Source organism: Lynx canadensis, chromosome F2, assembly GCF_007474595.2.
Source record: "Lynx canadensis isolate LIC74 chromosome F2, mLynCan4.pri.v2, whole genome shotgun sequence".
NCBI lineage: Eukaryota > Metazoa > Chordata > Mammalia > Carnivora > Felidae > Lynx > Lynx canadensis.
In genome coordinates this window covers 73,511,146-73,523,635 of record NC_044320.2, presented here as the reverse complement: position 1 = coordinate 73,523,635, position 12,490 = coordinate 73,511,146, and the positions used below count along the sequence as shown (strand labels likewise).

General features: G+C 52.2%; 1 protein-coding gene across 8 annotated transcripts in view; it reads left to right on the top strand.

Moving 5' to 3' along the window:
- FAM110B (family with sequence similarity 110 member B) overlaps positions 1-12,075 on the top strand; it is a 145,161-nt gene extending 133,086 nt beyond the window's left edge. For all 8 annotated transcript variants that reach the window (XM_030303695.1, XM_030303696.1, XM_030303699.1 and 5 more), the window contains one exon: positions 9,147-12,075. In XM_030303695.1, the coding sequence (XP_030159555.1) occupies positions 9,476-10,588 (1,113 nt within the window). In that variant the 5' untranslated portion in view covers positions 9,147-9,475 and the 3' untranslated portion in view covers positions 10,589-12,075. The remainder of the gene's footprint in view (positions 1-9,146) is intronic.
- The last annotated feature ends 415 nt before the right edge of the window (positions 12,076-12,490 follow it).

The window sequence follows — 12,490 nt, the reverse complement described above, 5'->3', positions numbered from 1 at the left end:
TCTCTTAGCAGCATTTTCTTCGCCTTTGGCCAAGGAAGAACGTTGGACCAGAAATGTGATTTTTGTCCCCCTCTGATTCTGTTTTCATTCTAATTGTCTTAAATAGGAGAAAGGCATTTTAAAGGGAACCCATAACATTTTAAAATAACGGATTGACTTCAAAATGAAAACGAAGCATTTTCTAAATGACCTTGGAGAATGACATTAAAGAATCCATCATGGATTGAGATTTGACCTACTCTTTTTCTCCTCCCAATTTTAGGTTTGATTTCATTTTTAATAATGGCTCTATTATTTACTCTAGCCTGGTTCACTCACATAACTGTTTGCTTTGAAATTTGAAACCACGTATTTTCTCTGTAACTCAAATAAAAATGGGGTCATGCGAATGACCTTTCAGACAGAAACTGCATAGTCAATCCACTTTGACAGAAATAGCACACACACACACACACACACGCTATGGCTTGAGAGTAATGGAATCATTTTAAGACAAAAGATCATTCAGTTCCCGTAAAGCTCGAGATCTGATGACGGCGATTATCAGTGCCAAGTTGCGGACACTGGGGACGAAATTTAATAACCGCTCACATTTACTGAACAAACGTGGTGCTGAGTTCCATGCTGAGCGCGTTTATATACCTCACGGAGTTCCCACATCAGCCTATGGAGGGTAGCAGTCATTATGCATGAGAGAGGAAACTGAGGCACACTCAGCTTGAGTAACTTCCCAGGGTTGCAGACCTTTAGGTGTGGTTGACCTTGACCCCTGGACCTGGGCTCTGAACTGAGGAGTGGCAGAGAGTGAACAGGGGAACAGAAAACCTGAGGGATACTGTGTGGATGGAGCCCTTTTGTTTTCTGGCCTGGATTCAGGAGGGATAAACAGGAAGTGAGTGTGCGCTTTTCTCTGTGCCTGAAGAATTCACCCTGCTGAGTTCTCCTTTCCGTCCCTGGGATGAAATCTCAGATGGCACCCATAGCCTCTTCAGTGGGTCTTAAATAATTGAAAGTTCTCAGATCAGTTTCAGGAACGAAAGAGCCCAGTCCATCGTTCTGTCTCGACCCAAACTCCAGCCTTTCATCCGGTTTAAATTAGCTTCTCCCTCTTCCAGCTCAGGCCTGTGTTGGCTCAGGAGAGAAGGTGAAGATTTACTGTGGAGGAGGGGACGTAATAAACATCGTGGGTTTTCCCCTCCTTTCTTGTTCCAGCTTCTTTCCCTCTCATGAGCAGGCGTCCCTTCTGACCTGAGTAGGTCCCGCGAGGCTGTGTGAATGTGCAGGCCAGGCAGAGTGCTAAGGGGAGGATCGCAAGCTTCCTGCCCTGGGCTCTGACACCTGTCATCTGGTGTGGTCCCCTGGGGACGGGGGATTTCAGAGCTGCCTTTGGGAGCTTTGGGTCTCCCTGGGGGCAGCCGCACCCCTCCTACCGCTAGGGGGTGCTCACGGCCTCCCACTCAGCGCAGGGCTGGGGGCTTCCTTTTGGGGGTGAATCTTTGGGGGCAATTCTGTTTACCATCACCCCAGAGCACCTTTTCCCAAATACCTAGGTGCACCTAGGAAACCCCCACTCTTGTACTCATGGAAACACGGCTTCATCTCACTGTCTGAGATGAAGGTAGACAGACAGAGCCACTGTCCTCCATCATAGCTCCGAGCAGAGAGCCTGAGACTGCCCTCCATACTGCTTTCCTGAGGCAGAGTTGTCTCCCGTAGCCGCCTTTGTGTGCCCCCTGGGCTTCATGAGGAAACACTGGGCGTAGCAAGTGGCACCCACCCCCCTCCGCTCTTCCCTCCAGCCTTGCTCAGCTCACAGCGCCACCTGGGGGATATTTCCATAACACAGGGCCTTCCCGTTTGTCCCAGGAATTTTCACACCTTGATCAAAATGCAGGCACAAGTCCTGTGCTGCCCCACCAGTGCACCTGGCACATATGAGAGCCAGTGAGACAGTTCCTCTTCCTCCATATCTATAAAGTCATAAGAAGCTAACGGCAGGGGCGGGGCGCCTCGGTGGCTCAGTCAGTTGAGTGTCCGACTTCCGCTCAGGTCATGATCTCACTGTGGGTGAGTTGGCGCCCCGCATCGGGCTCTGTGCTGATGGCTCAGAGCCTGCAGCCTGCTTCGGATTCTGTGTCTCCCTCTCTCTGTGCCCCTCCTCTGTTCATGCCCTGTCTCTCTCACTCTCAAAAATGAATAAATGTTTAAAAAAAAAAGAGAAACAAGCTAAGAGTTGGCCTGTCCATCATCTCTGCACCCATTCCAACATCTTTTTCTATCCCGCGGTTGTAGAGAATGGATGTGCCGGAAGAAACAGGGCTGAAAGGGGGTGCCGCAAAAGGGGGGTAATGGTTTACGCCACCTGTTTAAGACTAAAACAAAGGAATGGAAACCTAGGGCAAGGGTTTGTTATTAAATCATCTGTGAAGACCTACTCTGTAGCCAACCGAAAAAATAAGCCGAAAAAGGACTAGGATACTGGAATCAAAAGTCAAAATGTTATTGGGAAAAGTCCCCGGTTGCCAAGAACATACGAAGGGATAGTGTGGTTGGAAGAGGATTATTTCACCGACAGCCTGGAGTTGATGTTGATGGCAACACTGAGGCCAAAAAAGAGAAGATTCAGCCGTCAGAATTATAGACGAGAGGGATTCACCGGGCGATGAGACAGAACGAGGCACGTCATTCAGTAATTGAAAAAGTACAGGTCCAGAAAGGGCAGTGGTTTTGACTTAATGCTTCCAGATGGTGGGCCCTCTGATTTCTTAGTTTCTGTGCAATTTGTAGCGTGCAAATGCAGTCTTTTTTTCAAACCTGCTTTTGTGACTTCCCCAGTTACTTTTCCACTTTTGATACTCTCCTTTGCTTTTGCACTTTTTGCAAGTTATTGTCCCAGCATGAAAGAAAGGAATAAAAATGAGCATGCGCTAGGACGGGAACACGTTGAGAACATGGCATATTAATTAAAATGGACGCATTAACGTCTTCCAAATGGAATGGCGTTGCTCCCTTGAACCCACAGAACTGAGCGTTATTTGTGAACGCATTTTGCTTCGATAAAATAATTTTCTGTGAGAACCACGATATTGTTAACCGTGTGTGATGGGTATTAAGGACGTGACAAACGTTGTGAGACGCTGCTGGTTAGGAGACGTCTGAGGCAGAGGGGAGGACAGGTGTGAATGCACACAACTGGTCTGGAGGGACAGACTGCCATAGTTCGGTTTGGCTCAGGCCTGGGGTGCAGAGGAGGGAGGGATGGAAGAGAGAGTGTGTACCTCCCCACAAACCACTTCTCGGCAGTCAAACTGGGAGCCAGAATCGTCCTCAACACGCCCCCCTCACCCTCCATACCTCCAAGCGCGCCTCCAAGTTCAGCCCAATGTACTTCTTCCAACGTCTCTCGAAGTTGTCCACACTTCTCTCCATCCCCAGAGACACCCTCCGCATAACGGTTATGTGAATGAAAAGTGTCTGTGCCCTTATCTAACCTTCTCGGGTCCTGTAAAGAGGTGGGTACTATTATTGTCCCCATTTTGGAGACGGGGAACCTGAGGCCCAGGAACCTGCCCACGGCGGCTCAGCCATTGCAGGGCTGAGCCAGGATCCAGACCCAGAGGCAGCTACTCCAAGCCCAGCCACCTTCTCCCTCCCCCGGACGGTTCTGACTCTTCTATTGTGAGTGCATTTCTCTTACGTTTGTAAAGAATTCAAAGGTTAACACTGTCGTGTGAAACTGTGCATTTTTGCCGCACCGACAAGGATGTCTGTCTGTCCTTAAGTGGGAAAAACCGAGACTGTAGTTGCAAGAGTGACCCTCCCCTACCAGGTTGGGGTTTGATGCCTAAAGGCAGTAGCACAAATTACCACAACAAACAAAAAAATCAGAAAGCAGCATGGCCCAGGCGGATACGTACTGTCAGTGTTCTGTGCTCTGACTTGGTAGGAAATCAGAAGATCGGTTCTTCAAGAATTCTTACTTACCTCGAAGGTAAACCGCTTCTTCTGTTGTCCGCCTCCAGGAATGTTTGAACTGAAGGCATTTCCAAGCTCGCCAAATTCAACACATTCAGTTTTCGTAGAGAAGGTCACGTTTGGTGACCGCAAGTGGAATTCGGCTCCCACCTAATGGCAACATTTCCACCTTTTCTCCGTAGTAACGCGCGTGGGAAATGGCCAGTCTTCACACAGCTAAGGAATGTCTATGGGTGAATCCGGGACTGTGTTGAGTCCCAAGGTCCTGGCTCTAACTCCCTTGCTTTCTTCCTACGTGCCCGGAAGACCCCAGAGTTGAATTCACTTGAGAGACAAGAAAGCTTGGCTCGTTTTCCTCTGCGCATGAGGCACTTGGGTTCTAACCTGATGCTCGCGAGTGCAGCGGTGGGCTTCCTCTCGCCCCTCAAAGGTGCACCAGCTTCCTAGGCCTCGCCTGGGATCTGTGAGCGGCACAGGATCTAGGTCCCCCCCACCCCAGATCTACTTCAGGAGTGGGCGTTTGCAGGGCATCCCCTGGGGTGCACGGGCACGTAACAGCTTGAGAAACACTGCTTCAAGTGGGTGAGAGTCACCGTGTGCGCCTGTGGCCTCCAGCCCTCCCCACCCAGAGCAGGACCCCCCCCCACAGATAATGTGACCCCTCTAGCCCCTCTGCTCCACGGGGGGGAGGAACCGGCAGGGCCCTGCCCCTGTCACCCGAGGCCAGATTGCTGTGGAGTTCACGTGCACCCTGATGCGGCGGACCATTTTGTGTCTCACCTCTTCTCCGGTTCATTTTTTACTTCCGTGAAATGTTCAAATGGATATTAAACAGGGGAGAATGTAGCCAAATAGTTGGTGAGCGGAAGTGTCTCTCTGCCTCGGGCTTATGTTCCCTCTTCGTAGCCGCAAGTCAGGGATCAGGCAGGACTGTATAATTACCTTTGTTGATGAAATTCTAGGCGGCGGAGCTCTGATCTTCCTTTCCTAGAATAAGGTAAAGAAGTAGAAGCCCCTCCTGGCCGGTGCCTGGCCGCACCCGAGGGACCCGTCCAGGGGTCAGAGGGGCGTCATCTGCTCCCCGAGCAGAGATCGTGGTTGTCACACACCCATGACCTCGAGATGTGGCCCCGGGGTTCCAGGCACGGCATCTACCATTTGACCGATCTCAGCCAGCACCGTGTCAACGTTGAAAAGGAAAAGAACAGAAGTTAGGGATTATGGGAGCATTAAAAGAAGGAGCACCTAAGCCGCCTTCATTAGGTCTGAAGTAGCTGTAGTTTGTTGGCCAAAACAGATCCTGTAGCACCCAACCTGTTTCTTCCAGGAAGATGCTTTTCCTTTTCCTCTCCAAAGAGTCCGGATTAAAACGTGTAGGCTCGGAACCTGGTCGTTTGTAAATATCAGGGTGTTGAAAGTTATTAGGGAGATTGGGGGTGCCAGAGGAAAGGGAGAGGGAAGGGGTGGAAACAACAAGGAAATGCAGTGAGAACTGCTTCCAGTCACGACCTTTCTAACATAATCTTTTCACACGGGTTTTGTTCTAGTGCGTGCTTCCGAAGGTTAGATGGCGTGGAACAGATGGGAGTGCCTGCGGGAGCCATCCTGAGCGTCTGCCTCTGTTTACCCATTGCCTCGCCTTTTTTTCCACGAAGAAAGCAAACTGTGAAAGCAAGACAGGGAGCTTTCTGAGGCGGGTGCCCGGGTATTTAAATAAACTGGTGTCTGCCAGTCTTGTGAGCCGAAAGTAATGATTTTTGTTTCGTGTTCTCAACGACACCAAAGCCCGCCTTAACAGACGGGGCCATGCGGTACGGTCAGGTCAGTAGCGGTGGAGATTGGGGCTTCTGGTCTTAGCAGGATAGGGTTAGAAGGGGAGACAGTCGAGCAGGCCAGCATGGGCTCTAATGCCAGTTCACATTACGTGATAAGGACAACTCATCACGCGGAGAATATTGTCCTGAGAACGGTAAATACAGGAAGCACAGTGCAGTCCTGAGCCAATATTCCCATATGCCATTTTGAAATTGGAAATAGCTCGCTCCTTCTTGGCTGCTCAGAACCACATAACTTGGAGGGAGGAGGGAACCACATGACTTAGAGGGATTCTCACCCAAGCACCTCCTATCCCAGATGAGGAGATTCTCACCCAAGCACCTCCTATCCCAGATGAGGAGACGAGGCCCCAGCAGAAGAGGCTCCAGGAGCTCTGTCTCCTGCAACCCACTGGACGATCCTCTCCCCTCGGCTCACCTTGCCAGAGGTTGGCTTTGGTCCCTGAGCACAGAGCTGTTGGGTGCCAATCTCAGGCCTGTCCTTCACTGTGTCCCCAGATGTACCGCCCCTGTCCCCTCTGTGGACACGGTTGGAAACTCCAGAGGTAACTAATCAGAGGAGACGTTACACATGCTGGGAAGAAACGTGGCCTGTCCTGGGGGCAGCCTGCTGTCGCGCACTCGTTTGTGATCCGGTAGATTGCCTCTGACCCCAGGCTCTCCTGCCTGTTCCGGCCCTGAGCCCCTCTGTGAAGGGAGCCCCAGTTCATCTTCCCAGGAAGGTGGACCCAGGTTGGTGGATGACCAAACGCAGAAGACTCCGCAGAGAAATAGTCGCTCCCTTCTGGCATTTCGCTCAAAATGTGTTCAAAGAAACAATCTCACCGAATCCATGAGAGGGGGGAGGAGGCGGTGACATTTTAAACTACACAGCGCACAATTAAAGGAAGTTATTGTGTAGGAATTGCCTTGGGGCTTCTCAACTCTCGCATAGGAAAATATTTTTATTAGAACAAATCCTTTTGCAGATTCCCAAAATCGTCTCTTAACAAAACACGGCGACGGGTGTATTTGGAGATTGAGCTTGTAAAAGATGATGAGAGAGGAATCTCGGGCTTCCCTCCCCCCCCCACCTCCATGCTTGTTATTAATGGACCCTTCATTTTCTTAACGTGAGAGCAGATGATTTTATACGTACGCCACTTTATTTTGTAAATTAGTTATTTGATGTTAGTGAATACATTACCCTTAATATTGCTTATTATAACCAAAGATGCTGAAAAGGGCTGTAACCAGTTACCCTGGGATGCTGACGCATTCATAAATGTTCTCTGTCAGCAGTAACAGGCAAAGAGACTTGTTCTTAGAAAAATGCTACTTGGGACACCTGGGTGGCTCAGTCGGTTAAGCGCTGGACTTTGGCTCAGGTCATGATCTCACAGTTCCTGGGTTGGAGCCCCTGATCTCACAGTTCGTGGGTTCGAGCCCCGCCTCGGGCTCTGTGCTGACGGCTCAGAGCCTGGACCCCGCTTCTGATTCCATGCCTCCCTTTCTCTCTGCCCCACCCCCGCTTGTGCTCTCTCTCTCTCTCTCTCTCTCCCTCTCAAAAATAAATAAACATAAAATTTTAGGGGGCGCCTGGGTGGCTCAGTGGGTTGTGCCTCCAACTTCAGCTCAGGTCATGATCTCATGGTTCGTGAGTTCAAGCCTCATGTCAGGATCTGTGCGGACAGCTCAGAGCCTGGAGCCTGCTTCGGATTCTGTGTCTCCCTCTCTCTCTGGCCCTCCCCTGCTCACACTCTGTTTCTGTCTTTCAAAAATGAGTAAATGTTAGGGGTGCCTGGGTAGCTCAGTCAGTTGAGCGTCTGACTTCAGCTCAGGTCATGATCTCACGGTTCATGAGTTCAAGCCCTGCATCAGGCTCTGTGCTGACAGCTCAGAGCCTGGAGCCTGCTTCGGATTCTGTTTCCCTCTCTCTCTGTCCCTCCCCTGCTTGTACTGTCTCTGTCTCTCTCTCAAATATAAACATTAAAAAAAATTTTTTTAGGGGCACCTGGGTGGCTCAGTTGGTTAAGGGCCGGACTTCGGCTCAGGTCATGATCTCACAGTTCGCGAATTCGAGCCCCGTGTCGGGCTGTGTGCTGAGAACTCAAGGCCTGGAGCCTGCTTCAGGTTCTGTGTCTCCCTCTCTCTCTGCCCCTCCCCTGCTCGCACTCTGTCTCTCTCTCTCTCTCTCTCTCAAAAATAAATAAACATTTTTTTTTATTTTTTTTGAAAAAAGCTACATAGATCATTCACTAAGTAGAGAGACAGCCGATAGATTGATACTGGGAGTATTGATAAATGTTTCGTTGTGGTGGTTTTGGTTGAGGGCGGGGGTGGTCAGATTGTTCAGAAAGCCACAAATAATAAATCCGTGAATACTCAATTCTTGCACCAGTTTTCTATAGCACAGACATGCTTAGGTATGATTGACGTCTTCACATGTTCTTAGTTCTTCGTTCTCTAGGGGATTGGGGAAAACACATACCACAGAGAAACCCTTGATTTCTGCTCATGAAGTGTGAAACATTATGGAGCATTTATAATCAAATTAGTTAACATGGTTAATCCGGAGGTCTTTCTAGTTTTCTTTTTTAATTAAAAAAAAAAATAAAATAAAATAAGCTTGCTTTATTTAACAGGAGGAGCTCCATACCGTAGACTTGGCTTTCGGGAGAAAGTGCTTTCAAATATATGGGTTGTCCAAAGTAAGATAACTGAAACCTGCTTTTAAAAAACTTGTTTCCATCTCTGCTGCCAATCCCGTGGCTCGCCCCGTTATCTTCAGCTTTTGAAGAGTGAAGGAAGCGCTCCTTTCAGACGTTACTGAGCGGTCGGTAGGAAGAAACCCCGAAGTGTTTTGCGCCGGCCGCCCGCCGGAGGGAAGGAGACGGCGCTCCCCGACTCCCCGACTCCCCGACGCGGTCGCCGGCGCGGATGCGGGAGCCTCGCAACGCCGCGGGGTTCAGGGCCCCGGGGACCCGGCCCTGGCCAAGCCCGCATTTCCACACCCACCCAGGATTTGCTGGGTTTGGTGCGAGGGACGCCCGCCGGGCGTGATCGGGGGGGGGGGGGGGGGCGGATCGCGGCCACGGGGAGGCAGCCGCGAGAGCCCGCACGCGTGGGAGAGCGCGGCCCCCGTGCGCGCGCGCCCCGACCCCCGCGTCCGACCGAGGGCGCGCGGGGCGCGCGCTCCGGGCCCCGGGGCCCCGCCGCCCAGGCGCGGCCGGCGGGGGTGGGGGGGGGGGCGGCGGCGGCGGGGGCGGGGGCGGGGGCGCCGCGGGCTTTCTCTGTTGCTACAGCCGTGATGTCACTCGCCCGTCCTAACCCGCGGTTGGTTGTTGTGTGTTTCAGCTCTGCCTGCAGTCGAACACAAAGACCCGGAGGAGACTCCCACGTCGTTCGGGGAGAAGAAAGGAGGCGGCCGGGCGCATCAGAGGAACTCGTGGCTCGTGGCCTTCCGGAGAGGGGGGCGAGCGGATCGGAGGCGGGGGGCGCGGGGGGCGGTCGGCGAGCCGTGAGATGAGGCGCCGCCGCCGCTGCTGCTGCTGCTGCTGCTGACGACTCCCAGACCCCAGGCTCCGTGCGCCGCCCTGCGTGCTTCATGTACATGTGTCTGCCCCGCGCACCCGGAGGCGCCCAGACGAGAATCCAACACGGCTGCCGGGGAGAGGCCACCCACCATGCCCACGGAGACGCTCCAGACAGGTAGCATGGTGAAGCCGGTCAGCCCCGCGGGCACCTTCACCTCGGCCGTGCCCCTGCGCATCCTCAACAAAGGCCCCGACTACTTCCGCAGGCAGGCCGAGCCCAACCCCAAGAGACTCAGCGCCGTGGAGAGGCTGGAGGCCGACAAGGCCAAGTACGTCAAGAGCCAGGAGGTCATCAACGCCAAGCAGGAGCCCGTGAAGCCGGCCGTGCTGGCCAAGCCGCCCGTGTGCCCCGCCGCCAAGCGCGCCCTGGGCAGCCCGACGCTCCGCGTGTTCGGCGGCCACGCCAAGACCGAGAGCGGCGTGCAGAGGGAGACCCTGAAGCTCGAGATCCTGAAGAACATCATCAACAGCTCGGAGGGCTCCAGCTCGGGCTCGGGGCACAAGCACAGCGCCCGGAACTGGCCGCCCCACCGGCCGGACTCCGCCGACCTGCAGCGGCACTCGTTCGCCGAGTCCCTGAAGGTGTACCCCACGCAGGGCCGCGGCAGCCCGCAGGAGGGCGGCTCCCACGGGGGCCGGCGGCTGCTGGAGCCGGCGGCCGAGTCCTTCCTCCACGTCTCGCACAGCTCCTCGGACATCCGCAGGGTGACCAGCGCGAAGCCCTTGAAAGCGATCCCCTGCAGCAGCTCCGCGCCCCCCCTGCCTCCCAAGCCCAAGGTCGCGGCCGCGGCCACCGCGAAGTCCCCCGAGGCCGACGCGGTGGAACCGGCCTGCGGCGTCAGCCGGAGGCCCTCGCTCCAGCGGTCCAAGTCGGACTTGAGCGACCGGTATTTCCGGGTGGACGCGGACGTGGAGAGGTTCTTCAACTACTGCGGACTGGACCCCGAGGAGCTGGAGAACCTCGGCATGGAAAACTTTGCCCGGGCCAACTCCGACATCATATCCCTCAACTTCCGCAGCGCAAGCATGATCAGCTCAGACTGCGAACAGTCTCAGGACAGTAACAGTGACCTTAGGAATGACGACAGTGCCAATGACCGGGTGCCATACGGCATCTCTGCCATCGAAAGAAACGCGAGGATCATCAAGTGGTTGTATAGCATCAAACAAGCCAGAGAGTCACAGAAGGTCTCCCACGTGTGAGACAGAAAGGCCGTGCGAAGGAGGGAGGGGTGGGTCTCTGTCTGTGCATCCGCAGTCGTGAAGGGTGTGAGGTCTCCTTGAAGTGTTGTGAGCTTCTCCACTCTCTTTGTGTTGCTTGTTGTGCAATGTTTCCAAGTTGCATGCCTGTCAACATGGGGACCGACCCGGCTTCCACGTCCACCATCGCTGCAGAGCCCGGCTGAACGCACGTCACCTGCCAAGAGTTTGCGGCCAGAATCCAGAATCCAACTAGGGCTTCGATCTTTTGAGCAAAACTGTTTACACGAAAAACGGTAGACAACTTCTTCGATATTTATGTGGTTCTTGTGTTTTTCTATCCCGCGCTATTGTGTCTTAATTAAAAATCTTATCCACTGGCTTTTAAGTTGAGAGGAGAACCGTTTCGAAGTAAAAAGCCAATTTGCCTACACGCGAGACCCAAACAGTGGGGAAGGAAATGGGATCTGCTACCAAACGGATAACAGTGACTGACCTGAGTGAGAGAACCAGGCTGGGTTTTCTGAGGAAGAAAAGCGGTGAGCCTGATGTTAAGCGTTCGCATATTGGAATTCTCCTGCCACTCGTTAAAGTAATGGGGCAACCGTGCTACGTTCTGTGTCCGACTCCGTGTGTAAAATGTTGGTGCTTCTGTGTAATACTGACCCCGAGGAAAGACAATCAGATACAACGAGGGCGATTAAATCTAGGAGTCCGGGGGTTGGGGGTTTTGTTGATGTTCTGATTTGGGTTGATTCCAAAATTCCTACTATTAATCGTTTGACGGGAATGGCCATCCTAAAGCTGATACTAAATGTCTTAAAAAACAAAACAAAACAAAAAGGTGTTTGATCAAGAACTGATTCTATGCTGATTCTCTTCCCTCTCTCCTCCCCTTCCTGCGTTGTTGATTTATTTGGGAGAGGGGGGTGGGGCTTGTGCAGGTTTGAGTTCTCTGAAGACATAAACACAAATGGAAATACCAGCCATATCAGTATAGAGCCTCCCATGCAGAAGTGAATACCTTCCGTAGCTGAACCATATCCGAGCAGTGCGATTGTGTTGTCTTGCCTATGTTATTCTCTCAGGCTGTGGACCTTTGTTACAGCTCTAGGAAACTGTAGAGACATGATGCCATGTAGCTTCCCGCCCCCCCCCCGCCCCCCCCCCTCCGCCTTTGGTCTCTAGTGCTGCCTATCAACTTGTTCCCTGATTTCCCCAGTAACCTGTCCCACAGGTGGTTAGTTAGCTGTGGACCAGCTGATAGTCGCGGTGCGGTCGCAGAGAGGTAAACGTGTGGCAGTCTGCTTCATTGCTCTGTACTCATGCCCCGAAGTTCTCAGCAGCACTACCTTAGACTTCATCGGCTAATGGGAAACTTTTTATGGTGTAAATGCTGTAAGACTTTGTACATACTTCAGTTGTTATGAAATCTTTAAGAAACAAAAAAAAAAAGTTACGCTAATAAATAGCTCTGGTGCAGGCACTAATGGTGGTGGTTTCTCTTTGTCCTTTTCTTTGCTCCCTCCTTCAACGTTTAACTTTGGACTGTGGGCCAGAAGCGGATTTTTGATCGTGTTGAAGACACATTGTTTCATTAAGTTATTTTCACCACATCACAGTTCTTCCGAATGATAGCGATAGCAATGTGCTTTTGTTAAAATAGCTTCATCCGGCTTCCTAAAATATGCTGCCTCTTCTTTACTTAGTTCACACGTTTGTTATTTTTACCTTTTCTTACACATCAGGATTTTTCACATCTTCTCCAAGACTCCAGTTGTAAATATTTATGAGTTCAAACAGCGGAGACATCCCCTTGAATGGTCTTTATTTGTACAAGCCCGGCATCGTGAACATTACCTGCGTCCATACACCTGCCCACCCGTTCATTCGTTCCTCTTTCAA